The sequence below is a fragment of the Ixodes scapularis genome, unplaced genomic scaffold (genome assembly GCF_016920785.2).
Source record: "Ixodes scapularis isolate PalLabHiFi unplaced genomic scaffold, ASM1692078v2 PGA_scaffold11__112_contigs__length_91849675, whole genome shotgun sequence".
Taxonomy (NCBI): Eukaryota; Metazoa; Arthropoda; class Arachnida; order Ixodida; family Ixodidae; genus Ixodes; species Ixodes scapularis.
In genome coordinates, this window is record NW_024609837.1 from 28,794,786 (window position 1) to 28,822,682 (window position 27,897).

General features: G+C 48.2%; 3 protein-coding genes across 3 annotated transcripts; 2 read left to right on the forward strand and 1 right to left on the reverse strand.

The window, feature by feature from the left end:
* Nucleotides 1-8,245: 8,245 nt before the first annotated feature.
* On the reverse strand, nt 8,246-16,628 carry LOC8034117 (methyl-CpG-binding domain protein 2). The gene is made up of 5 exons (XM_029993671.2): nt 16,329-16,628; nt 12,370-12,667; nt 11,385-11,475; nt 10,400-10,554; nt 8,246-8,799 (listed from the first exon to the last, which is right to left on the reverse strand). The coding sequence occupies exons 1-5, from the start codon at nt 16,478-16,480 to the stop codon at nt 8,701-8,703; spliced, it is 795 nt and encodes a 264-aa protein (XP_029849531.2). The 5' UTR covers nt 16,481-16,628; the 3' UTR covers nt 8,246-8,700.
* A 197-nt stretch (nt 16,629-16,825) lies between these two features.
* LOC8034118 (protein kish-A) lies at nt 16,826-21,674 on the forward strand. Its single transcript, XM_029993672.4, is given in 5 exon segments — nt 16,826-16,984; nt 17,184-17,293; nt 20,954-20,988; nt 21,541-21,585; nt 21,588-21,674. Coding segments are annotated over 5 exon segments (261 nt in total). The 5' UTR covers nt 16,826-16,981; the 3' UTR covers nt 21,656-21,674.
* A 1,403-nt stretch (nt 21,675-23,077) lies between these two features.
* LOC8034119 (neprilysin-1-like) lies at nt 23,078-25,462 on the forward strand. The gene has a single exon (XM_002407920.4). It carries the CDS (start codon nt 23,119-23,121, stop codon nt 25,348-25,350), a length of 2,232 nt encoding a protein of 743 aa, XP_002407964.3. The 5' UTR covers nt 23,078-23,118; the 3' UTR covers nt 25,351-25,462.
* Nucleotides 25,463-27,897: the final 2,435 nt, after the last annotated feature.

Sequence of the window (27,897 nt, forward strand, 5' to 3'; positions counted from 1 at the left end):
ATAGAGACTTTTTAGTGTTGTGTCGTTCACCCGCAGTCTCGGGGTTTTTTCAACCATGATCTAAGTCGTTCCTTTCTCTATCTCGTAAGCGCAAGTGACGAAGCCGTTGGTTGCACAGACTCATACGATGAAGTAGCTAAGGCCTCCCTATCCCCCCCTTTTTTTTTTATGTTCTTTGGGTCCAAACGTCGAAAGGCTGGCGAAGGTTTCTGTCCTTTTTCCAATGCGATGAAAAACTTCCGACGCTCCTGTCTGATGTCTCGCTGCTGAAAACTAAAACCTCTTAGTTCTCGATTCACTCGTCCAGCAGAGCTCGTCTAGCGACCCTTCGATGCATCGGCAGGTCGTTGACCCAGACCGGTAGCGCAGTCGCAGCCGGGAGCGTGTGGAGCGCGAAAGCTCGCATACTGCAAAACTCACTCGGCCACTGGAATATAACTGCAAACCCGGCTGCACTGACTGAATCACTGCTGCCGTTCGGTATATTGAACGAGTATTGCCAGATCGCAGGGGACACATCTCGCCTAGTAAACTCCTAATCGACGTTCACGACAAAACCGATTTCAAGTGGTGTCTCCACTCGCACGTACGATATTAATCGTCAAGCTATGACAATGGCGCTCAAGTAACGCGATAACTTGATGACTATTTTGCGTTGACTCAGCTCCTAATTCTCAGAGGTAAGATTTATTATTTTTTTTAAGAAACCCAGAAAATAAGCCCGAGAAAAGAATACGGTCGGCGACGTGGCGAGCCTTTGGGTAATCGCACTGCTCCACACCGGAACCCAAGTCCTTCAGAAATGTCCCAGATTAATTCCATTTCCTCTTCATATTTACCTTCCGTAGACGATATTCCCCGCAGTCGTCAACAAATATAATACGAAAAAATAAACAAATAAATAAATAAACGAGTAGCGAACGCTGAAAAAGAACCCAGAGAAGGTACTCTTCAGAGAGAGAGAGAGAGAGAAGTATTATGAGGAGAGAGAGGAGTCGGCGAGTTTTGGCGGGAGTTTTTCTCCCCATTTCTTTTCCCCTTTGGGGAGGGAGAAAGCCGGAAGTGGATGCGCCCGAAAACGCCGCGGGCTGGCCTCCTTCTCTCCGGGAAGCGAGCGACGGGGAAAGACGGCAGCTTTTGCAGGATCGATCGCAAGAACTGTCTCGACCACGTCTGTCTCGCGGGCCGCGCCTTCCTCGCTAACCCTAACGGCCGTGCGCAGCAGGTGAACGCCCTCTAGAACCGGCATGCGACGCACACTCTCTTCCCAGCCCCTAACGCGGCCGTCACAAAGCTTCCCTTTGTCCTTTAGTGGCAGCAGAACCTTTCAGCAGGGACCTAGGGGGCCTTCATACACGTAGGGCAGCCCGACTTAGCGTACCACGAGTAACGACGCAACGCATGCGCACTAGCGATTAATTTGACCAGGAGGCGTTCATCATTGAACTGCAAACGCACTCCATGGTACGAGTCGCTCCTTCTCCTAAATCTAGGCTCTTTAGCAGCACGGACATGCAGCGCCAAGCCGCCGCGCGCGTCTGTGGTCCATCGTCTGCAACTGCGCCGACTGCGCAGTATCGGGCGTCGAAGCGGAAGAGGACGGGTTAGGGGGCGTGCGCTGGCTAGAGCTCGATGGGCGACTGGCGAATGTATTGGATGTCTTGTTTTCATCCCGCTAGGCCGGCGCGCGGGGAAAACTCTGTTCGCGGTAACTGCGCAGTACTGCGATCGCGCCGTTGCGGCATGTCCTCTTGAACGGAAAACGTCCAGCTCGCACAACGTTAGATCGGCGTGTGTGATTGTGCACTTCAAGTGCAAGCGCAGCAGGCTGCATAAGTCACAAGCTCGAGCTGAAGGCTTTCAGCATTCCGTGCTGGCTGCATGCTCGTGCTCGTAAATTCAACCGGCTTCGCTAGCTCGCACATAAATTAGAACAGGCAGCGCCGGTTCACTTCGCTATTTGTGCATCACGACTAGGGAGCTTGCACACGGAAGTCCCGTATGTAGGTTCCCTAATGACGAGTGTTGACACAAAATGGAGACGTGTGAATGCAATATGCGGAGCTTGTGGAGAAGGGGGTGGTGGCATCTGGCCGCAGCCATGTCTCTGCACATTCTTGTGCACGCTGCACGTGCTTGCACGCATGGGGCGCCAGTGAGGTGCCATCAACGTTGGGTGCCATGCCTAGCTTGTAGTAACCTGGAGGCGAAGCTGTGAGCAAACGGTGTAAAATATAAAGCAGAGAAAACCCGATTTTCGGCTAGATAGAATTAACTCGTTTTTTGTTGCAAGAGATTGCTTGTAACGAAAATCTGGGCGTTATCTAGCAGAGGTAATCTCTGACTGGTAGCTTTTCTTTCTGACAAGGAAAGCAGAAGCTTCGAGTGTGGGTCCTCCGTTGCAACTCAAGAAGCTAGGGCGAGGGTAAGACGGGCAGGGGAGGAGGAAGCAGACAGGACGCTAAAGAGAGGAGGTTTCCCCCTCTCTTCTACTGCTTTCCATGGTTCCATCTGCTTCCTCCTCCACGGCCCAACTTACCCTCACCCTACCTTCTTGAGTTGTCCTTTTAAACTTAGATAAAAAAAAAAAAAATTAAAGAAAAGCTTAACGTTTATATTGCGAAATAAATCTTGGCTGTAAAAGGTACACCTCGGCTACGTGGCGCAAGCTGCCACCCAAATAACATGGGTTGATGGATGGACAGATGATAATGGCTATACCCTTTATAACGGGCGGCAGCTTGCGCCACCTAGCCTAACATTTCATCATTCCTTCTATCTTTTTTTTTTTTTTTTTTTTTTTTTTTTAGAGCGCAGCTTTGGGCGCTTGTTTCCGGCTTGAGCGGCGTGGCCGTCGGCGTAACAGCGCGGTGCATTATGGGAAATGCCCCATCATGCAGCGCGCGGGGAGGGGGTGGAGGGGTATACCCTCCCCTCAGTACCCTTCCCTTCTCTTCCTCAAGAGCTGCGCTCCAATTCGGCGTTACAGGGTGTTGTAAACGTCCAATTTTTTTTTTTAAAATTTGTATATAAATTTATATAAAATATAAATTTGCATGATAGTTTTCAATGACGAGAAGGGGGAATCCCTGGAGATACAGGACATAGTGATAGAACACATAGAAAAAGTACAAATATCTGGGAGTATGGTTAAGTGAGGGAAGACGGTGTCTAAAAAAAACATGAAGATACTGTATAAAGGGGAACAAGATTCAGCTATTATGAAACACAGGACACTCTGGAAGTACAGTAGATGCGAAGTCATTAGAGGTGTATGAAAGGGAGCCATGGTGCCAGGACTGTCATTTGGGAATGTGGTATTGTGCATGAGGTCAGAAATGCAGGCAGGTTTAAAGATACAACAAAGGACAGTGGGTAGGTTGGCGTGGGGGGTCACATGGGAATACACCAAATGAGGGAGTACAGAGGGATATGGGTTGGGCATCTTTCAAGGAGAGAAGCGATCAGTAAAGTAATACCTGAACAAAGACTAGCTGAAATTGAGGATACACGGTGGGCAGCGAAAGGGTGTACAAGTATCTGTATATGAAGAGTCTGAACACTAAAGGATAAACCAAGCTCGCAAGCTGAGATCTAAATACATTCAACGAGATGGAGCCGATCAGAGCATATTAGTAAAAAAAAGGGAGTAAAAGGAAACAGGGAGGAAAATGTGGGAAGAGGGAATGCAGGGGAAATTAGCTTTAACAATATACAGGGTACAAAAAAAAAAAGGGAACAGTTGTATGATGATTCATTGGGGAGCTCATTGTTGTTTGAAGCTAGAACGGGGGTGCTAAGAACGAAAACATATAGGACTAAATACCAATCTATATGCGACATATGAAACAGTGAAAGGCAAACTATGCGGAGAGCAAGTCGTCTGCTTCTTACGCAGGAGTTGCGGTGATGTCAGAATGACGCCAAGCTCATATTGGCCGACAAAAATATAATAGTGGGTAGATCTCAATGCTAGACTCTTTGAGGTCTACCCACTAGTTTTTTCAATCAGCCAATAAGAGGTAGGCGTAGTTCGGATGTCACCGCAACTCCCGCGTAAGAAGCAGACGACTTGCTCTCCGTATAGAAAATGTAATTTTAAGGTGCACGGGGCTTCATCGTCGGATGACTACGGATTTGTAGGGGGCACTGGGATTTGCAGATGCGGATGGACGAGAGGAGATTGGAAGATTGGTGGAAAAGATCTAGGGAGCGGTAAAAATACAGATAAAAATAAGCAACGGAAATACTTTAAAAGGGGGGGGGGGGGGAGAGTTGTGTTAGAACAAAATTTATACAAATTTTAAAATAGAAGGAATGACGAAATGTTAGGCTAGGCTACGCAAGCTGCCGCCTGTTACAAAGGTAGCCATTCCCACCCATCCACCCATCTGAGTTTGACTTTTTCGAACTTTCAACGTGAAGTTCGACAAAGGTTCCACCGGTTCCACTGAAGTTCGACCTTCGTGCGCATGCATGAAAATTAAAAAGAACAGTTGACTCTACGTGGTGGAAGAAAAGTGCAATATTTGTTGTGTGTATTGGCACCACTGGTTCACATTACTAACGAAAGCATTAAAAGTGCACATTTTCACTTTTATATGGTGTAAAAATTGATAACCCCCATTTTATAAAATAAAATACTTTCTAAATTATTTGTTTCCCAAAATTTAAAATACTTGTGTAGAATGTTTGACAAAAGTTCTTTACAGCCCTAATCACAGTGGAATCACAGTTGGCAGTAAGCGATGTTCCCAACTGATTGCAAGACGTTTGATAGTGGGGAAAAAACGCTTGGTAGCCGATTCACTGAGAAGCACGCAAAAAAACACAAAAAGGCGGAAATTTGAATGCTGGTTTTGGCATCATCTTCATTTGCGGTTTTGAGAAAATAGATGGCATACCGTGAAGACTAAAGTCTGGTTAGTCAGGAAATGCAATTTTTTGGGTAGCTATAAAAAAATAAAACGGCCGAAGTGCCCACCCTTTAACGTATCGCGCTAGGATTTCCTAGCGTAAATCCTAGCGCCTGAAGTTGGTGGAAGCGTTCGCTAAAATTGTGGAAAGATTGGCTGTACAAAAGGTTGGCTTTTAGTGTACTTTACATGTACACTAAAAAAATATGTATTACTGGGACGCTTATTTGGGCCAAACAAAGTAAAGAATAGGTGAGCCAATTCTCTTATCTCTCCATTTCACAAATTTCTAAATCGCAGTAAACGCCAGAATAGCCCACGATTTTCTGACGGTATTGAGATAAAAGGCGTAGCGATAATTTTTTCATAGACAAAACCAGTCTTTATTTTCTTTCTTTTGACTCCAGAGGTTTCATGTATTCATGCTCTCAAATAATGAATGCACCAGCTTTGAGCACCTCTGTAGTAAATCCCAGCACGATAAGTTAAGAAACCGATTGATGCGGTCCCTTCAAACAGCCATCGATCCGTTTGACCCCCGTTTGCGGTATATAGTGCCATTAGCGACGAGATGTTTTAGTGGCGTCACCTCGCGGGTGCCCCCCTGTGACGGAGCTGGTAGGATGCGAGCAGACAACGCACTATGTCAAAGCACGGAGTGGCTATGTTAGTTTGCATCTACGCCGGTTCAATACGGATTATTTATTAAAGAAACATGTAAGTATTTGAATGATCCTTCTAACGAATAACAGCGCCTTGAAGTTGCCTTTTATATTAAAAAGCTTTAAAACATTCAAAAACAAGCCCGAAGCTTCACATTACAGCTTGCGCGGCATGCATCAGGGCTATTCACAGACTTTTTGATTCTTGTTTCTTTGGAACTGTGGAGGCTGCTGTGGAAAAGGCCACGCATTCACCAAAATAAATGACGTGCAGTCTTCTTAGCTGCGCATGCATGCACAGTTGTGTTGCGAAGCGCCGCGCACTTGTTTTAGCTACGTCGAGCGTGCTGATACCGACGCTCCTATCAAGTGCGACTCAACAGTTGCTGACAAGCCAATGCTCGTCAGCAACCGACGCTTAGCTTCTCCTGCATCGGATACGTGGCAAAGAAGTTTATCACATTGCGACTTCTGCTCGAAAGAATTTAAGTATAAATTCTTAAATTGTCGGACATGGCCCGGCAAATTCAGGCGATTGAGTAATTTGTTCTATCCAATTTTTACTAAGAATTGTTAAAAAATTTAAAATCGCTCGCTGAGAAGTGCATCACGCATTATGCACTTTGGGTTCACAAAATTAAACATTCAAACGGTACTAATTCATAGCAGGTGTATATCTAATTTTTTGGAATGCTGAATTGTTACCGACTACTAGATTTAAGATATCGATCGCAAGAAGGTCTCGGACATTTCACGTCAACTGGGTGAATAAGCAGGGATTTAATTGAAACGACTCCGGAAGCCAGCATCATCCCATCATGATCGTCCATCAACATGATTAATTTGTACAATACTATTTCATCATCATTAGAAGCGAATGCCGCAGGCCTTTGAGGTATGGGCAATTTGCCTTTCTGCGGTGCTGCGACTCTTCCGAGCTGAAATGGATATATCATATCGTACCATGTCAACCATTGCTTCTTCCTGCGAGTTATTTTGAGAAAATGTTTGTTTACTGGTTTGCAAAATTAAGAAAAGGAATCACTTTAGTACTAATAAGAAACCAGTACTCATAAAACACATTGGAACTAACAGGATACACGGAGGCGCTTTCACTGAAGTGTTTAGTAGACACGCGAGAGGTTTTCGAATTTCAATTTCCAACTTTCAGTTTGATGAGACATTCCTTTCTCAATTTTAGTTTATCCGAATGATGATAAAAAACACATCCTATTTTTCGTGATAGATGTTGTAGTGGGGTAAAGCACTGGATATACTATTTTCATCATCCAGCTTTTTGTACTGGTGAAGAGAACAGCATATCACCATCCCAGCACTTCGACACCTCAGCGCCAAAAGTGCTTGTTGGCATGACTATGCGTGCCTCGGGTTCAAGCTTTGTTAAAATGTCCTACTGCAAATATCACTCCACTAAATAAACACAATGCGTGAAACAGGATTTAATGCATGCTACCTGAACCGCGCATGAAGCGAGCCGACGAGATAAGGGATCCAAGATCTGCGCGGTCTGTCCTACCTGTGACGTCACAAACAATGATGATGGCTAGAGAAGCGCTCCCTGTAGTTCGTGCATGCTGCCAATAGCGCGACAGATTGCAAACATGCAATCGCAATTAGGTTTTTTAACGTTAGTACGGTGGCTAGCTACAAGCGTGATGGGAAACACTCGATTGGGAGGTTAACCCTAGAGGTACATTAAGATTATAGTCACCGCAACTATTCTTTCGAAGTAAAATGCGATCCCTCTCCCTCTCGGGCAATGTGCTTTTATTGTTTTGCCACACCTTTACTACCCAGACCAGCAAACAGCTTTTCTAAAAATAAAAACGACAAAAAAAAAAAAAAAAAGAATAAAAAAAATAAAAATAAAATTAAAGCTTTATTTTACAGGAAACTGGAGTTGCCAGACAAAAAGAGGTTAAAAAACAGCTTGACTATATCTGGGATCCCTTTAGAAAGTTTCAATTTCCAGAAGAAAATAATTTTCAACTGAACTTTCATAAAAGTAAATCTGCAGCGCAAATACTGGGTAAAATCAAGTTCTATTGAAAAAGAAAATGCACCGTTGCAACATTCCAAAAGATTCAGCCTATTGTCCGTTGCAACCTAAGAACGAAGGGCGAGGGTAAGACGGGCCGGGGAGGAGGAAGCAGACTGAACGCTAAAGAGAGAAGGAGGTTTCCCCCTCTCTTCTCCAGCGTTCTGTCTGCTTCCCCCTCCCAGGCCAGCCTTACCCTCGCCCTTCATTTTTAGGTTGCAACGGACTATTGATAGCTCACCCGATTTTTTTCCCTACTTTATGTCCATGAAATAACACTGAAACATGGCCCACCACCCAGCGACCCGAGTTCAGACGATCCATTAAAACTCCAGCAGCTATTTCAGGTTACCATAGCTGATGGGAGGTTAAGAATTAAGTAGCTGCTCTGCCTCCGTCGCAAGCTTTCTGCCTTCGACAGTACTTCACTTCCCGTGCAGCCAAGGCCTGGCAGAAAGCAGCGAGCTCGCACTGTAGGCGGGGGCGTCTACAGAATTCTTAACCTAAATGTTTTCCAAACTAGATCTTTGGCATCTGCCTTATTATACAAACCAACCGAGCCGTTCAGGGAAATACATAAACCAAATTCCCAAGTAAATAACAGACACTTATACTTGAAATATTTTAATGAAGGGTAGATGCAGGGGCAGATTTAAGGAAAGAGATTTAAGGGGTAATGGAGGAGGGGGGCACCACCTCTTTCCATTAACCGAGGGCACTTTTTTTATAAAAATAAAAACATCATATACCAGCTTTTTTTCAGGAAGAAATGTTTAGTAATTGGTGACATGGCAAATATCAGGGTAACGAAATAGACATGGGCAACATTTCATCCGTAACGTCAGATCTCTTTGCAGAACCCCCACCCCACACCACCTGAACCGTAAAACTGCCCCTAAGTATACAGTGTCCCATGATTTACCAAGATCACTGTGGGCACAGCTCCATTCTCTATACATTACTTTCTGTAGATGGCCAGCAGCACTCCCACGAACACCGGACAATGTCCCCTCTGCTGGGGAGTCAACCGGGAGGTTCTTTGCGAGTCCTGCGGTGGGAGGGGCTAGGGCGGCAGCTCTGCCAGGGCGTCCTGAAGCTTCTTCCTGGCCTGGTGCACCTGCTCCTCCTGCTTGCGGATGTCCTCGTCCGTCACGCTCAGCGCCTGAAACGTGCCCGCCAGGAGGGGTCTAGAGTAACTGAATGGCGGAACCAGAGCAGTAAGTTCCTTTCCCTTTTGCCGCCAACTCCTCACTGGTGAAAAGGGGGCCATATGCGCAAAATGACCCAAAGGTGCGTGCATGGTTCTGAGAAAAAGGGTCAACGCCGGCGCACCGCAGTGTCGGCGTTGACCGAGGTCGCGTGCAGCTGTCGCTCCTGCAAGAGCAACGGCCACTTCCCCACAGTACTTGGACGAGCAAAATGGGAGACCATTGCTACACTCTGCTCTGCAAGCGGCGCATGTATGGTTACTCTCGAGGGAAAAGGCCCTTTTCAGTCACCTTGCCGTAAACCAAAAAAATTTGGCAGGAACATTTTCCGCTAAATTTGGTGGGTTGAGAGGGCCATGACGTCGCAGCCACGTGCGTCGTCATACGTGGCTGTGCGTGTTGCATTATGGGATTGTTTAGTTTGCCGACGCCGGTTTTTCCGCGACCACAACCTCCTAAACACTACCGCGCTAAAACGTACACGCCAAATTTGGAGTCCAAGTCCAGAGTGATCAATACATAAAAAGCAACAAGACTAAATGTAGCACCACAAAAAGGTCAAGGACATCAATTCAACATTAAGTGCTACAAGTTGGTGCAGAAGAAATAGTGTTTTGGTAGTTTTCTTTTTGTTCCCTCGTTGCTGGGTTTTCCCAGTATAATCATCCATTAGTTTGCCTCAGTATCAAATCTTATATCGACTGCACCAGGGGGACTTTAAAATTTACAATAAATGATCCAACATTCACACTATCGACAATGCTCTTTTGTAATTAATCTTCTTCAGTTAATGTCTCCTGCAGAGACGAAAATTAATATCTGTTATTACACACATAGAAGTCCTTTTGAAGGAACCACGAAACAAATTTTTTACTTTGACTAACCGGTGTTCAGAATAAACACACGTTCGAGCCAAAACGCAGTCGAGATTATGACTCGTGACTCATGTACCCAATACAGTTGCTTTGGAATGATTGACTCCACATAAGGAACGCAAATTGCTCCGAAGCAAGAGAAGGCTAATCTGGCTCGCCACCACCATTTTTTTCACGGTTCATTTAACCCGCCCGTCGTCGGACGAGTATTCTAACAAGGGTTAATATAACTATAATTAACAAGGGTTAATATCTCTGCGACTGCCAGAGTCACAGACGGTGTCTGCGCCACGGGGTTAATATAATAATACAGAGGAAAAGGTCCTAAGGATTTTGGCCGCTTTGGAACCAACTATGGCCGTCACACTTGGTTTTCATTTAACCATACTGCTTGCGACGCTTTGATGTACACGAAGAAGCTGAAAAGCATCACTCGCAAGGTCTGCACGTAGTGTATTTTTCTTTTCTTTTGCTCAAAAATGCCGGCCTTGCACAATGTATAAAAATAAATAAAGTCGAAAAGCACTCGAACAACTTCAACTTGTTGCCGCCTAACATTTTCGTCCGCTTTCTTTCCGCTCTTCCGCCGATCTCTTTCTTGTTCTTTCTCTCGGGACGATTTGCCGCATTCCACTCCTGTCTCTACCCTTGGTCCGCGCGGAGCGAGAGAGTTGCCCACCTGCACGAGGGGCTGGTCCGGGTTGATGTAGATGCCGGGGTGCTTCTCGAGCACCGAGCGGGAGCCCGTCTGGCCCGTGATGGGCTGGGCGCTCATGTGCAGCGCCGTGGCGATGCTGCGCAGCAGAGTCTCCTGGCTCACGTCCGGACCCACGCCTGCGCATCCACGTCCAAGTGGTCAGAACGGGCGGAAGCAAGACAGTTCACGTGAGATGGAATCCAAACCAAACAGCCACACCTAAAGCCACTGACAGGATAAAGACCTGCTCACACGTGCACCACGGCACAAAGTCGGCGCTGACGGTAGCAACGACCTAGCTTTATCTCAGCTCTGTGCTGCGCATGTCAAGCCTCAAGGTCAATGGGAAGGTCTTCTAGTGGTCCCACCTTCGGCGTGAGCTGTCTTACCTTCAATAACACTTTGGCTTCTTGTAGGCTTTGAGCGTGCATGCACGGTCAAAGCATGACCGAAGAAAACAAACACATGCCGCAGAGACTGGACATTAAAAAAAAGATGCCCTGCGCTTCTTGTCCTGTCGGCTGCTATAGCCTTAAAGCGTGTCTGGGCGTGACGCAAACGGTTACTCCTGCCCAGCTGAAGATGCCTGTCTCCCGACACCCGACAGACAGTCAGACCAGACAGTTTGGCCCCATGAACAAGTTTAGAACTGGATAGGTGGATGGATGGCATTGGCTAAGGTCAATGACAGGTTAAGAGTAAAGTGGAAGGTTCCCTCGCCTCTTCCCACTTTGGCAGGGCGAATGTTGGAGAGGAGGTCGCCACCTCTCCAGCGTTTGCTCTGCTAAAGTGGGAAGAGGTTGGAGGAGCTTATAAAGTTCTCTTAACGTGTCACCGACTGTATACGTTTTGTATTGGGCAGTAGCTTGTGCCACCACTTTCAACCACCGTGACCAACTGGTGTGAAACTGTGTGGCCGGAGGCTTAAATGTCTCGGTTCGTTAGGACGAGCTTCGCAAAGACGCACCTCTCATGCTCTTGGGCAGCTCAAAGCTCTGCAGCGCCTCTTCGTCCCGGTCGCAGGCCTGCAGTCCCTGCAGCCTCTTCTCCCAGAACAGCTGCAGCAGAAACACTGGCGTTACTGCAGTCAAACCCCCAATCTTCATAAAGGCAGAATACTGAAGGAGGATGCCACATGGAAAGGAAACTGGGCAGCTTAGCTTTCCCCCATTGTGCTGCCTTTAATGACCATTCTAAGGGGAATGATAACGGTTATGCTCAGCCTTTCACAGCCTTGTTGGGTAAAGTGAACATCTTGGGAAGGTACAGCGGCAAAATTTTTTGACAAGGGTAAAGAAACCCACACGACAGGAAGGCGCTGAACTAACGACTGGTTTTTTAATACACAAAAAAAGGAAGGAAGGAAAACAAGAAGCATCTAATTCTTCCTTCTTTTGTGTATTAAAAAACCAGCTCTTAGTTCGGTGCCATCCTGTCATGTGTGTTACTTTACCCTTGTCCAAGTTTTCTTTGGCACTGTTCCTTCCCAAGAAGGTCACTTCAAACCAACTAGCCTCATACATCAGATTATTGTTAGATAAAGTTTACCCGATGGCACTATAAGCTGTCAAAATGCGTTCACCCCAAAAAAAAAGATGTGAGGCACTTTGCTCACAGCTGTTAAAATTGTCAACATATAGAATACGTACGATGGTCATGTGGTTGGTGACACTATGCGTGATGTGGTTGTGTGGTTGGTGCAACAATGGGTAATGTGGTAATGTAGTTTGTGAAACTGGGTAACTTGGTCACACAGATGTTGACAATGGGTCATATGGTCAGTGCCATTTAGCCACTGTGCTAATCTAATCGATGAACAAACATTTTGTGCCACACTTTCACGGGCAGGGTGCCAGCCCAGAAACATATTCTATGCTAAAAAGAGAGGCAGAAATTACAAAAGCCAGATCGAGTCAGTGCCAGGCCCATTCCACCGAACACTAGGGCCTCACCTGCTTGGGCTTGTCGGGGGGCCCGTGCTTGAAGTCCGAGCGCACCTTGCCCTCCTGGGAGCGCACCACGGTCACGGGCTGCTTGAAGATGGAGGCCGTCTGGCGGATGGGCGGCACCAGGGAGGCGTCGTTGCGGATGCCCCGGCTGTAGTCGAACTGGGTGCCCCGCTGCCGGCGGCTCTTGCGCAGCAGCAGTGAGTTGATCTTGCCCGTGCGGAAGTCGAACGTGCTCAGGTCGATAGCGTCCCCCAGGAAGCGGGCCAGCTGAGGCTTGCTGCGGAACTTCTTGCCGCCAGGGCTGCGCAGCAAAGAACAGCATTGCTTGTGCGTATGCTCAGAGGTCTAGCCGGCAGCCCATCGGGCCAATCGCCACTTTTGTGCTTTTGGTAGCAGCGAGGCAGCTGGATGATGATCGCATTCAGCTAGTATGTGCAGAATTTTCCGGCGTCAGTGCACTCGCGCCACGAACAGAATGTTTTCATAAGCGGCGGCAAGGATCTGCCAAAGAATCGGTGGCAGATTTTACAAGGACTGTCCCGTCAGCAAAGCAAGCTTCACTATGTGGTCTAAGGCGTATAGGTAACCGCAATCCCACAATTATTTGACGAGCGACCCTAGGAGCTCCGATTGAAAGTTCTTCCAAGTTGTGACATTCCTCCAGAGGGCGCCGTGGGTCGATTCTTCTCGCTTTGGCTAGGTGGTGCAAGCCGTTGCCCGATTTATACTGTTCAGCCGTATCCATCCACCCTTGTCCCCCACATTGCATTTATGTGTGGCAGAGCCCTATATATAGAGTTTGGCCATTCATTGGGAAGTATAGGAGACAAATGAGGAGGTGCCACTGGCCGAAAGTGGGCTGGGCGTGTTCGAGGGCGTAGTAACTAGTTCGAATGTGGCCAACCAGGAAACAAGATAATACCCTAGCGGTGGTCACGAGAAACAAAATTAATCAGTGCGTCGGAGTAACCCTCGGTGACTGAAAATATGGTGCACGTGATGTTTCTATCACGGTCATCCAAGATCATGTTTGGAAGAGTGCAACTAGTGGAACGATCAACATAATCCGTATGCCAAGCGCCGAGAATCTGCCGTCCAAGTGGTCACACTCTGGCCCAAGCCCCTCCTGCTTGGGCTGGCCTGCAGTATTGGCCTGCAGTATTGTAAAATAAATAAATAAATAAACACCCTCACCGAGCAAAACAGTTAGAGCGGCACATTTGTTTCTAACGTCTTTCTGCATGACCATAGTCCAAACATCACATGCATCGTTTTTTCAACCAAAAAGTGTTACTACATTTAACTCTTACGGGCTTATTAAACATACCTATGATTAAAACTGTTTCTCGCTACCACCGCTGGGGGATTCTTTTAGGCTTCTGGTTGGCCAAGAGAGCATGTGAAGTCCACTTTCTGCATCTGGTGCACGCCCTGGCTCTGCCCGCACCTCTCAGTGACCAAACTTTCTCTATAGACCTTTCCAAAAAGAGCGTTCTGGCCGCCGCCATTTTGCAAATCGAGCGACCCCTATCAGCCAAAAATATCTGGCACCCACCTGAGCTGTGGAAACCCGGTCAGCGTGACTCCCCACCTGCATTGTGCATTCGGAGTTCGTCGGCTTTTCTTGGAAGCTTTTACTTTATTTGCCTGTTTAGGATGCTTAGCCTTTGTGCGTTATCTTCCACTGTGAGAACCAGGGAAAGGCAGGGCTCGTAGCCTGCTCGGCCTTCGCAGGAAACGAATGAAGAGAGAGAACGTCAAGCAGCCCGCGACGCAGGCAGTTCGACGTTCTTGGAGGATTATTTCCGTTTAGATAATCTCCAAAAAGCCTTCCCGGCTATGGTCCGGGTCTTCGCGAAAAAATAGCTGATAGGGTCGGGTCCGGGGTGGGGGAATGAAATAGACACATTCGTTCATTTGCTTTGAAGCTGTGCAAAAAAGCAGCTCTCTTCTAGATGTTACCCAAAACGCACCGGATTCCGTCCGATTGTCGTGAGGTGACTATCGTCGTTCAGACCTTTCTCAAGTCCTGTTCGGATAACGCGGCACCGTGGGGTACGTACAATATATGTTGTTCGATTGATGATACTCGTTGAATTTCATGTTGTGGGCGGGGAATATCCATGCAGTTCAGATATCCTGTGTGGTCAAATATTTTTGACGGCCAAGACCTTTGTAAATTGACACGGCTGAGTGTACGGTGCCGTAAAAAGATCAACACAAAATGAAACAAATTTTCCAGCTGCGTTTGTTCTGTCGCGCACGGACTCACCAAAACAGCTTTTATTTCTTTGTTTTTGTTCCCAAAAAATAGTACAATGCAAACTAAAAACCCCGAGAAATTCTATTCGCCATAGAACATGAAATAAAAAATAGAATGCGGCAACTTAGCCTCCATTAGCGCCCGGAATTGCGCCTAAGCAGGCTACCAGAGCCCACTGACTAGAAAACCCACAGCTCAGTGCAGTAGGGCAACACTGACATACCCTCTCAAAACCAGCGACGTCCGCTGTAAATCGCTTCGTTCGAGAGTGCCGCTGGAAAGGTCTATACAATGCTCTGACGTGTGGCGAATTTCTCTATTAAAAACAATTGATTATCTTTGAACTACATATGGCACAAACCAAAGGGCACCTGGGCCACGGAGCCCTTCGGTATCCGCAATCGTCCAAAGGTAATACTTTGTTTTTCAAATAAAAAAATCGGCAATGTTTTTTGTTTTGTTTTGTAATGCTTAGGTTTATATATTGAGTTGAGTAAAGCTATACGCACTACGGAGTGCATTTCGGACGAAATGGCTATACGCACTCCGCGCAGAGCTCATGTTGCTCGAGCCACCCTTTTCAAACGGCACGTGTATCACTGGGGAGCTCGTTAACACAGCCCCCTGCCTGCGTTCACGCCGCTTCGCGGCGACAGTATCAGCTGCTAATTACAAAACTTAACCAGTACACGCCGCTTCGCGGCGTCCAGCCGGCAACCCAGGCCTCGCTGTCCCCGATTGCACCTCCGGAAAGGGAGACCCATACCATTTAGTTCTGCGAAGTTTCGTCGACAACATCATCGCAAAAAAGAAATGTCGTAAATATTGCCAATGCCTCAACAAAACAAAATGTAAAAAAAAAAAAAAAAGTAGACCCACCGCGGTTCGAACCCGCGTCCACATGCGTACAAGGCCAACACCTTAATCCCTATGCTATGCCATCGCTTAGAAAAGTCATTGTGACCATTCTTTTTATACAAGCTTAGCGGAGTGCGTAGAGCCATTTTGACCGAAATGCACTTCGGAGTGCGTATAGCTTTATTCTATTGAGTTATGACCATAGACTATTACAGGAAGTGGCTTAGTGCCCTTTTAACAGCGAGCATAGTATAAAAGTGTTCTTTGAGCTCAACTTCCCTTCTCAGTGGAGATTATATCCCTGGGGCGAGATTAGCAGTGATGTCTGAGAAACTGTTTCCGGATGGTTCATACTGACAGGATCGCTACGGTCCCAACCGGCTTTCTGTGTGATCGCTGAAGGCATGCAACAGTTGCGCGAAGCATGGGTACTACTAGTTGTAGCACGTTTGGTGGTGGGCTGTTTGTGGGCTATATAAGGAGGAGGACTAAATAAACCTGGTAGCTGAGTTTGAGACGTCGTCCTGTCCCTTTCTGTTTCTTCGACTTTTATGTTCCTTTCTACCTCAGTCTCAGGTATATTCAACATGGTTAGCACGTTTCGTTTGTCTTACTATTATTCTAATTAGTGGTGGGAGAAGCATCGTCAGTTTAAACCTCGAACACAAGCGACTTATGGAAACAACCGACGGAGATAACCGAGACGAACTCACACCCTGAATACGTTGTTCGCTATGCATCTCTCTCGGCTGCCGTCGTAGTGTGGACACACTGCGTCGTTCACACCAGGGCTACTCCCGTTTCTGACGCATTGAACGAGACCCGAGAACGCCGAGATCACCTGTAGTAGTAGACGTCAACTTTGCCGGCCGACAGCCCCGTTCTGCGGATGACCTCCTCTCGCTTCCAACCCTTGGGTAGCGCAGGACAATCCGTGTTGGTCGTCATGTTGGCGGGGCCCGGCAAGCCCGGCATCACCGCTCCGGAGAGCATCGCGTGGTCTGAGGAATGAACGCTTTTTTAAATACGAACAAACATCAAGGCGACAACCAAGGACCGAGGAAGACGCTGAGCTCGGGGTACCTTAGCAGCCACGAGGCGCGACATCTTACTACATTTTTACTTGCAAGGTCCTGACGCTGGGACGCTGGTGTCTGCTGATTTAGTTTGTAAAACAACAAACATTATTCAAACGAATAAAAATCCAACTGCCACAAATAATACTTATTATGCTTTATACTTGAGGTAAAAGCAAGAAAAAATAACCAATCCGACCGTATGCGGCGGCTGTTCGCTGTTCTTTGTGTGAAAGAATAGCCAACATTAATTGCTCCAATCCAATCCGTATTTGGTTGCGGTTGGATTTAGTGGACGGTATTTTCTCGGCTCTGCAAGAGAGAGAATCTTCGATGTGGCGGTGCCATTCGTTTCATCAGATTTATGCATCACTCCTAAGATATTGACCGAGTGCACGGTTTGTTTAGATGACATGCCATGGTAAGCCGGCGCTTCCCTCAGAGCCTCACTGACAGGATCTAGTCATCACATATGCCTTTGCCGTAGAGGTGAACACGACTCGAGCCAGCTCAATCACCACAGATGCTTTGCCGTAAAGGCGAACACAGCTTGAGCCGGCGTGATCGCCAGTGTTCCGCGTGTCTTGGCGTGACAGGATTCCTCTTTGCCTCGGTTTCAGTCTGCCCTATTCAACTTCCAAAGCCTGCTGGCCGTCGTGCTGCTACTGATCTGCACCTGCGCCTACGTCCGCTCCATCTACCCGAGTCTGCTGGATAGGAACAAGGAAGGGTGAGCTCCCTCCCCGAGTCCGTTCGCGCAAATGCTCCGATGCCGATGAAGGGCCCGTGCGTCTCCCTCTAATCGTGTTGTGCTTTGCTCCTGCACCAAATTCGAACAATCGGCCGGAATCTCGCCGGAATTTTCGGTATAATGTGCTGTCTTTTGACAGGGAGGGTATCCAACGCTTACTATGCATGCTTTGCACCTGACGTCGTCCCTTCAACTCTCCGGCCACCGCCAGAGAAGTGGAGAAAGATGAACACCCCTCTCACCAGGACCCTCTTTGTGTGTCCCAGATGTCACTGTTCTACCTCTAAAAGATTATAGAAGATTAACCCGTCACTCGAACTTAGTACAAAAGTAGCTTCCTTCTCTCTTTCTTCCGTGGTGGTGCGAAATGGATGATGTGACGTCAGTGCAAAGCATGTTATGAGACTCCGTCGGAAGCTCTGTGCCCGCCGGACCCATCAGTCACCTCTCTTTAATTACCTGATCCAGTTCTCTGCGTGTGGATATGGGTGAGAGTGTGATCACATGGCGAAAGAGAGGCGTATTACTCGTGCAATGAGGACGTAGCTCCCACTGCAGTCTCAGCTTAGTGGTGAACGGAGTGTGCATGGTGTTTCCAAGTACTGTTTGGGCATACATATTTTTTAATAAATAAGCTAATGAACTGAGTGAAATTATACTTTTCACGAAGGTGTCGTTAGGTGGTGCATTTATCATACTAAAATTTTATAGGTGTAGGTGTCAGGAGAAAAATTTAAGCCTAAAGGAATATCTTTTTTTACTCTACCCTTTGTGCTCTGGTGTTTCAGAAAAACTTGTGACACCGTCTGGTGGTCAAAATGGGAATTATTGGTATGTTCCTTGCACTCCGTTTCCGCAGGCGAGGCAACATCTTCCGAGACACTTTACATTGTCCGCAGCATTGTGGAGAAAAAATAACCGACAACTTTTTATCGGGTGTACGACCGCCTCAACGGCTAAACGAATAAAGCTGAGAAGCTCTTTCTTGTGAAATTTTAGCGATTTCTGGGCAAGCTGTAGGAAGTGGAGCGTTGGCGGCAATGAATCGCAGCAGTTTCACAGTGTGATCCGCCGCAATAGGAAGCTCCGTTCGAGTTGTTTTTTTTATTTTTAACTCAGTCCCTCATAATGGAAATTTGCCTATAGCTGGGACTGGTATGGTGTACATAGCACCGGCTACTGTTTTTGTGCTAAGTTCTTGTGGCAGTTCTTGAACGGAGAAGCTAGAAGTCCTGCAATGAGCCTCCCCACCCTGCCTAAATCACCAGTCTTTCTAAATAAGAAAAGAATGGAAACCTAAAATTGTTAAAAAAAGTAAAAAAAATAAATAAAAACAAATAAATATATATAGGCAGTTAATTTAGTTGTGGCATTTTACACAAAAAATCTAAGTCCAAAATCCCACAAAAGATGTCGAATGTTTTTTTTGTTCTTTTTTCCGGCTGGGACGTCTGCATTTTTTTTTTTTATAAATAAATCCTAAACAGACATTTTTGCATTGTTCGCATTTGCTCATGCTTCTCGAGTTGTCTACGAAAATAGCTCGTTGGGATTTCATTTGGCTCCTCGAAGACGACCGAAGCTCAAGGCGCGGGTGTTGACTCAAATCACCAGCGCTATCCCACGTTGTGCTTGTCATGCACGTCGACCTTGCTGGTGCGATTTATACCCAGGTTAGGTTGTTTCTGTAGATCATTTCAGCCGTCCTGCATAGCTCTCGGCAACGAGATTTGGAACTCTGCAGACAGCATCTCTGATGTGGAAAGTGTGGCGAAGAAGTAAAAATGGCCTACGAAAACTGAACTCTCCATTAGATGGAGGCAGAGTAAAAAATTGCCCGGATAAAACGTCACACTTAGAAGAAGAAAAACGATGCAAATGGTGCCACGGCTGGCATGAGCACCATCAGTCGGTCGTCGTAGAATCAACTGCACAAAACGTTTTGCCACGACCTTGCTTATCCACCGGATGCCGTGGCGTTAACCATTCCCTCTTTTACAAACAGGCGATGACCAGCATAAAGCTGCTTTCCTAGCCTGAAACGCTTAGTATATTACACTGTCGTTTACTCTGTCGAGTCGCAAAAGCGCGCCGCATAGACGCTTCTCTCTCGTGAGCAGCTGCTTCCACATGGGAACATACCATAGGTCCTTAATTCAACCACGGGAGGTGCTGATGGCCTGATAGCCGGCGGCACCATAGTGGCATGCACGAAGCGCATGCACAAAGAGGAAGGCGACAAAAACCGTCTGGTTAACACCGCCACTCCCAGATGGCGCAACATAAAGCAAAAAAAAATGTGAAAGCCTACCATTTTTTAGACCACCTGAGACTGGGTGGAAGAAACACGACAACGTCTCAAACACAGCTAACCACTTTATTCAGTTCTCCCTCCTTTTATACATCCTGATCCCCAAGCCTCTTTGAGACAAACTCGCGAAAGCAGATCCAGCCCCTCCGAGCGTGTACGGTGCCATCTGTGAAAAGCAGCGTCAACCAGACGGTTTTTGTCGCTTTCCTCACTGTGCATAGAAAGAAACATCCATTGTAGCCCTGAGACGTAGGAATAATAAAAAAATGGACAGAACAACAAAGTCTCTAACACAGCTTGAAATTTATTGAACGATCATCACCTTATATACATGTCCCAGACCTTTTAGAATTCAAATGACCTCCTCGCCCACTACACAGTGTACGTTAACTTTCACCCTATACCGACAACTGTACGCAAACCGGAATCACAAAGGCATACAAGCCCGAAGCACAAACAAACAAACTTTTTTTTTAAAATTTACGTTTGTAATATGTTAGTATAAAGAATGCATTGCCTAAAGATACCTTCGCGAAAAGTTTGAATGCACTCTGTCCGACGGATAATTTATAGAAGTGTTTACACCTGGTCAGCGATCTGGAATACTTCGTAGGTAACAAGATTGTAGTGCTGGTTTTCTTGCCAGATCAGCGCAGGACACAGTTTGGTGACGAGCGCGCTGCGTCAACAATTGGCTACGACTCAAGTTTGCCCGATCGGAATGCGAGTCCCTGCCAAACGCCGACGCAGCTGTGCCTCCAATCTGTGCCTTCCGCCGACCTCCAGTAGGTGATTTGGAAGATCCAGCGCTATGGCCCCTACCTGTACTCCACATCGCGTCGAGTCCGACTGCAGCAGGCGCTACAACCCGACGGAGCCAATCAGGCGGTTCCAAAAGTGTACCGCCTTTTTTGTGTTTGCAGTCACTGTCTAAACCGATTGCGTGCAGAAAAAAGCAAGCTTAAGATAGTGGGGCATCCACTGTGCTTGATTGGTTTAGCCATTGATGGCGAATCCACAAAGCAAATGAGCGCGGTGGCGATGCACTTTTGGCGCTGCTCGATTGACTTCGTCGGATCATAACGTCGGCTACAGTCGGATTGAGGCAGGGCTGTTCGCACCACGTCTGAGGGTTTTACCACCAGATAGTACTTTGCAGAGGTAACTGGAGGTTTGTCGGAACGGTGAAGGCACTCTCTAGTCGGGGGACGTCACGCCTGGCAGTCTGGTCCCCCAACGTTGAATGCCCAATTGTGAAGCTCAATTCGGTGATCGTTTGCTGAGATAATCGTTCGTATTTCTCATTTTCCTGCGTCTTACTCTCACAGGTTCCTCGGCATCTTTTGGAAATGTGCACGCATAGGTAAGTGAAAGAACTTGTTTGTTAAGTGCTTGACAATGAAAACTTTTGTGCAGTTAGAGAGTCTCCACAAAATCCCTCTATTTGTGCAAATGAGAGATCCACAGGCTTTTGCAAGGTTTCAACTTACCAAATCCAAGACAGTTTTGTCAAAGCAAGAAACAAAAGCAACAAAGACAATCGAGCTGGCTGGCACTCTGTCCAGGTGCACTCCGTGCTCTCTAGTATTTAATGGTGTCTAAGAACAAAAAGTGTGTGCAAGTTGTCTTTGTTCATGTGGCCGGGGTCATGGGCCACTTTCTCTTGGCATTTCTTTTCTTACCTATTTGACCCTGCTTTAGCTTTCCAACTCCACTGTTGGCAACTTGGCGATAAGTTACGTGACATTTCTAGATCAACTAATTCTTGGTGCGTGTTTACTGTCTCACGAGGTCAGGTCTTGCTAAATTGTTTATGCGTCCTAGTGAAACAATACACAAGACACTTTTGCTTTTATAATCACTAGCATGGCCGGTTTGTATAACCGTGCATTGATGCCGGGTTGCCTCTGCCCAGGTGAGAGGAAGAGTCCCTGGGTGGCGGGCTGCTGCATTGCCATGGCCTTCACCATCCTCTTCTGGACGTGAGGAGTGAGCATCGCGGACCAGGTGCCCCACCTAACTTCGAATAAAGATCACATGTTTTACTAAGTACTCGGCCTCACCATGCGGTAGCCTCAACCGAAGACGTATACTAGGCATGGCTGCGCCACACTAATGTGACAAAAGATGCGAAGGGCTGTGACCAAGGGATGACTACAGAATGCAGGAAATGGGGGGAACAAAATCTGGATGCTGAAACATGCCCTCGTAAGCCTGGGACGTTAAGCTGGGAGACTAGGAGGGGACAGCCGAGAGATAGACTCACTCTACCATTTTTGGGATTCGTGGTTTGAGGGATTTTGGTATAGAAATGTGCTTGCATTTATCAAACTCTCGAGCAAGCATGATAGGCTCTTGAGCTAGGGGCTCCTGTAAATGCTTGTGCTTTCACTATCAAAACTTCCTGAATGGACAATTTCTGAAAATGGCGGATTAACTATGGTCTGTGTATAAGAGGGCTGGTTGAATAAATTTATTAGCCGAGTTAGAGACGCTGTCTGTTTCTGTTACTTTCTCTTCCACTGTAAAAAATTTCTCTCCTTCTGCCCCAGTCTCGGATTAAAAGTCACAAAGTGCTAATCAGTGGGACGTTTTTTTTTTAAAAAGGGGGCAGAAAATTTCTTTTCAAATGCATAAATCCTGGACAAAACGGCGGCTTGGTCGAGTTGGTTTTCCATGTCTCAAAAATAATAGGGCAAGTAGGGAATCCACACAAACACATCACAACATGCCACAAAAAACAATCGCTTAGGGACACATTCATAGCAGACAAGACACCCACACAACAACATAAGTAGAGCCAACTCGGGACATTTAGGCCTACATTGCCGTGATTGCGGATGTGCGGCACATCTAGATAGGTGTACAGTGCTGGGCAGAAGCGGTAGCCAACTGACTAGAGATATAGTGGAAGCAGAAAATATTGCCAGGGATGACGACAAATGTGTAAGCACTCCATCGCTCACTTTATCAGGAAAAGAATTAGCTTATCCTGTTAGCTCACATGAGTATCATTTAATGGGATGTAGAAGAAAAAGAAGCCAACTTTTATGAATGTATCGAAAAGGCATAAAAGAAAAAGAAGTGAAAAAATAGAGATTGAGTTGTGAATCAGCGCTCTGTGAGTGACTTGTCTGCTGTGAATATGTTCCGTAAGTGTGATTGTTTTTTGTGGCCTGTTGTGACGTGTGTTAGTGTGGATTCCCTACTTGCACTGTTATTTTTGAGACATAATTCCTCCCCCCCCCCCCCCCGCCCCCCCTCCCCCCCCCCAAAAAGAGTTTTTTTTTATAATTTGCTATGGCGATGAGGATATTATTATTTTCGACAGCGGTATCGCATTTTGTAGTGAGGCGACTAAGATGATTTTCGTTGGGGGTGCCAGCAAAAGAAGAAGAAAAAGAAGGGGGTGCCAGCGAAAGAAGAAAAAGAAGGTTGGTGCACTGGTTTTGCCAGCTTCCGGCCGTAGTTCTTCTCTTCTCCCAAGCAGGCGATGCGCCCTCGCCTTGCGGCGCTGCTGGGTTGCATCTGGCTCAGCTTTGCCCTGGGCGTCTTGTGCACCGTGTTCACGGTTAGGCTCAAGATCCAAACCGAGTCCATTCTACGCGTACTCGAGAGCTACTACTCTCAGCAGAGAGCCGCCCCTGCACAGGAAGATGAATGCATCACGGCCACGTGCCGCTGGCACGGAGACTACCTCTGGGACCGCCTCAATGCGACCGTGGACCCCTGCGACGACTTTTACGCCCACGTCTGCTCCTCCGCCTGGTTCCAGGATGGTGGCGTCTCCGACCAGCCGTACACGGACTTCTCCGTGGCCCAGCTCATGGCGGATGTCCGGGAGACGCTTTTGCGCCAGAGGAGCACTCCTCGGGCTGCCTGGAGCTTCCCCGCTCAGGCGGCGCAGCTGATGAGGCTCTGCCACCAGACGTCTTCCGGAGGCTGGGACGACGTCCTGGAGGCGCTGGCCAGCCTGGGACTCGGCGGATGGCCCTATGAAGATGAGCCGTCTTTGGCCTGGAGCCCGCAGCGTGTGTTCGGCTCCCTGGAACGTGACTTGGGAGACAACGCGATTGCCGGAGTGGTGCTGAGGAGGGACTTGACCCAGGCGGCCGAATACCAGATTCACCTGGAACCGGTGGACACGCTGTTACGTCGGTATCTGCTGCACGCGAAATCGACGGGCTCGTTGAATGAGTATGACTCGCAGCTAGACGCAGTTCTGTTGGCGTTCGCGTCGAACATCAGCGCCGCCGCGGCCGAAAACGGGACAAGCGCCGTGCCCCGTCTGGCTGCTGATGTCGTGGCACTGGAGAAGCGGCTGGAGGCGCTTCGAGACACCCGACTGCTGCCCCTCGAGCAACGCTTCGTACGTGTCGGTCAGCTGGGCTTCGTGTCGAAATGGAGTTGGACAGCCTTTCTTGGCGAGGTCTTCCGCAACACCAGGACCATTGCAGACAACACGACACTAGTCTGTGACCGCTGTGACTTCTTCAGGAAGGTCCTCCTTTTGATAGAAGAGACGCCCCTCCGAACCTTAGCGAACTATGCGGGGCTGCGAGTCCTCGCTCTGCTGGCACCCCTTCTTCCTTCAAGGGATTCTTGGGTGCCCTTCTTGGTTCGTATCTCGGGTCGGGGGCTGAAGGGCATACCCGAGCGCGTTGAGTCCTGTCTGGCGCTTCTGGAACGTGTCTACCACTACGGCTCGGCTATGCTGGCACGGATGGCGCTGGGCAGGCAATTCCCGATGGTCTATCGAAGCCAGTATGACAGGCAGCTGACAACGCTTTCGTCGGCGCTCCGTCACGCAGCCGCTCGGCGGGCTGCCCACTTGAACTTTTTGCGTCTCAAGGAGCGCCGCGTGGCGGAGTCCAAGTTATCTGCGCTGACCTTCCAGGTGCTGGGTACTGCTCCGAGCCTCTACTGGCCTGCCCTCTATTACGGCGTCTCGTCGCCGGTCCTGAGAGACTCCGATCTTGTGGCGAGGGTGGTCGCGTTGATGCGTCACACACGACGCGCTTATCTAGCCTCGCGCACTCCTAGTCTCGATTTGGACGCGCAATACCCTCTGCCCGTGTTCGGGCCGCCGGCAAGCTTCTACTATCCCTTGCGGAACCTGCTGTTCCTTCCGCAAAGCCTGGTAGGCTTCCTCAGCCATGTGTCCAACATCGTCGACGCACCCGCAATTCCGGTGGTGGGCAGGCCGATTGTGTACGACATGCTCAGGGCCCTCGATGCCTTGGATGGCAAGCCGGTCGACCACACGCTCGCTCTCCGTAACTGGTGGGGCGTCAATTCGAGTGCGCGCTTCTTACAGTTGCAGGGTTGCCTGCTCGACCAGTACGCGAGCCTGTACTGGCCCTCGTCTGGTCGGACGAGCAACTGGCAGCGGCGTGTCGACGTGCAGAGTATCTTTCGCGACGTGGCGTCTGTGGCGCCCCTGTGGGACGTCTTCAAGCAAGACCCGGTGTCATCCAGCCTCTGGGTCCGTGTGTCGCGTTCGCGAGTCCTCGAGCCCACCCAGCTGTTCTTCGTCAACTTTGCTCTCTCGCTGTGCAACCATCACAAACGCAGTCGTCTGGTTCGGCTCCAGAGTAAGCTCGGGATCGTGCCGAGCGCGGTCAGGGTCAACTTGGCCCTCATCAACACGAGGGAGTTTGCACGTGCTTTCGGGTGCAAGGTCAACACCACGTTTAATCCTCCCATGCGTTGCAAGATTTGGTAACTCGGGGTGTGAAGAATGCCGAACACAATGTTAGGCAGGACAAAAATAAAAATATGAATTAGGTATAGCTCTAGATAGATGCTGGCTTGTTGAAATATATGATAGTCTTATTTTATTTTTTTAAAATTAAAATATATGAGTCATTCCCCCCTCCCCCCCCCCCCCCCCTATATAACCAGGTTTTGGAAAATTAAATTTCAGCTGTGTTCGAGACTTTTGAGTGCGTGTCGTTATTGCACCCTTACATTTATTTCAATAATAACCTTTAGGCAACCTGCAATGCTGTTTGGTTTGGCACTATCTAGCGACTGAAGCAAGAAACATTGGGTATGTCTAGAAGTGGCAGCTGCATTGTTCAAATGTGAGATATTACTGTGGAGGTGCCGCTTAGCCTATTGTCTAAGCGAGAAATCCTGGGTAGGGCAGGAAGCCGCGATCGCACAACATGCCAGTACGTTGGAAGATATGACGCTGGCGGACCAATCGAAACGTGACTATGTATCACCGGAGTGCGCTTTTATTGCGAGGAAGGCTCTTCGCTGCGTCATGCTCTATTATGTGCGCCTTGCACTTAGGGTTACCAACCGTCCCAGATTTTGTGGGACTGTCCCGACTTTTGATTAAGCGTTCCCGAGTCCCGCATCGTCCCTGTCGGGACAGCTATACGTCCCGGATTTGGTCCAGACTGTCCAGTTGAAAATTTTATATGTAATATGCACGCCCAACAAACAATGTGCGCCATGCTGCGAAGCATGAATTGCACGAAGCAATGCTGCAGTGGATGGCTTTGGCTACGAGAGGCTTTAGCCACTTTAGTGCTTTAGCATGCAAGCCACAGCAAGCCTAAATCGGCGCAACACTGGTTCCGGGCAGCGCCTGTTATCATCATCATCGTCTGTATAAACTCCTTTGTGTCTCCCTTCTCTTCCCTCATGCTGTGCCCCCCCTTCCCAACTTTCTTCAATGAAGAGTGGGTAACCCTAGTTGCACTAGTATACATAGCGCATAGCGAAGCTGTCAGCATGCCATGTGGGGCTTATCGGTCACCCTTTGCCAAGTTACAACGAGACGGGGTATAACCGTGGGTTCTCACTCTGCTGGCGCCACCTGGCCATTGCCGGCAAGCTATAGGCCCATTCACACTAGCGACAGTCGCTGGAGCGACCAGCGACTAGCAAATAATTTTTGGTTGCGGAGCAACCAACACAGGTCGCTAGCGACCGGTTTTGGGCAGTCGCTCCCTGACTAAATTTTTCAAGTCACAAAAACGAGTCGCTGGACGGCAGAGCCAATCACAGTCTTGTCGGAAGTGATGCTTGCGTTTGTTTACATCCGGCACTGTTTCCCGTGGGAAATAGCGACGTGCGCATGGCAACAACATGGAGTTCTCCGCGGAGGCTCTTATTAATGCTGTCAGACTTTCCCTTTCTTTACAATAAGCGGCACCCCGACCACATAAGGATCGGGACAAAAAGCTGCAGGCCTGGAACGAGACGAGATCGGCGACATTTTCGGCATGGCAGGTGCATACAATATCACGGTTGAGGGAGCACACACATAGCCGTTGTTTTACGTTCCAAAGCACCATTAAGTTTTTTGTTTCTTCGTGCCGGTGCCTTTGATCAGAAAAACCGTTTAGGCGGCCCGGGAACCTTATTCAGAACGAAAGTGCCCGAGAAGCGAGCCTGGCGACTCGTTGGTCGCTCAATCAGGTGTGAACACTGGTGGTCGCCAGTCGCTTGTCGCTAGTCGCTCCAGCGACTGTCCCAAGTCGCAGGTGTGAACAGGCCCTGCAGGGGGCACGAGCGCGTCCGCAAGGCGCGACCATGTTATGATGGCTGCACCATCCAGGTGGCTCTGTAACGTTCGATTTTGCATGCGCCACGTTTGGCTCGCCTAAAGCGCTGCTCTAAACTTGAGAACTATAGACCGAAAAAAGAAGGGCCTATTGTACGATAGTTTTGGGGTAGATTAATTAAGCCTATTGGGAATAAAGTACCAACCCGTGGTGCAAAATAGACGGGCGGCACTCAGTTGGTCGAACAACATTTTAGTCAACGCCGGCATTTCATCGAAAGACACTTTAGCAAATGGTCGGCCGCTGCGCAGCGGCGTTTATGGGTGGGCCAGGTGGGTTAACTTTTTTGTTATGAGCCGCCACACACTGTCACCGCGAAACGCCGTGAACGCGTGCGCCCCAGTTTTTTGCTAAAATGTCATTCACTTAAAGGGGCCCTGCAATCATATTTAAGTGTACCTTTTTTGCGGTTTCCACGTCTCTTGGGGTTCGGGCAAGCCAGCGGGCACGGAGAGAGTAACTAAATATCAGTGCGTCATATCTTAACCGCGCGAAAACCTCCTCTACCTGCTGGGGCGACCCACAGTGCCGAAAGCACGCAATATGTGAAGTCTTTGGTCCTGGGCTTACCACTGGTCAGAGCTGCTAAAAGCTTCTTTTTAGTCGAAATACAAAACATAAGTGGTGTGAACCATTTCAATTATTTACAAAAGTAGTTTTTGTTCAGTATTTTAGGTCAGAAAAGAAAC

Coding starts and splice junctions, on each gene's coding strand:
- LOC8034117 (XM_029993671.2), bottom strand. CDS start 16,480: ATGCTCTCCGGAGCGGTGATGCCGGGCTTGCCGGGCCCCGCCAACATG. Junction 12,668..16,328: donor GTTGACGTCTACTACTACAG/GTGATCTCGGCG, acceptor TTTGCTGCGCAG/CCCTGGCGGCAAGAAGTTCC. Junction 11,476..12,369: donor CCCCCGACAAGCCCAAGCAG/GTGAGGCCCTAG, acceptor TTTCTGCTGCAG/CTGTTCTGGGAGAAGAGGCT.
- LOC8034119 (XM_002407920.4), top strand. CDS start 23,119: ATGCGCCCTCGCCTTGCGGCGCTGCTGGGTTGCATCTGGCTCAGCTTT.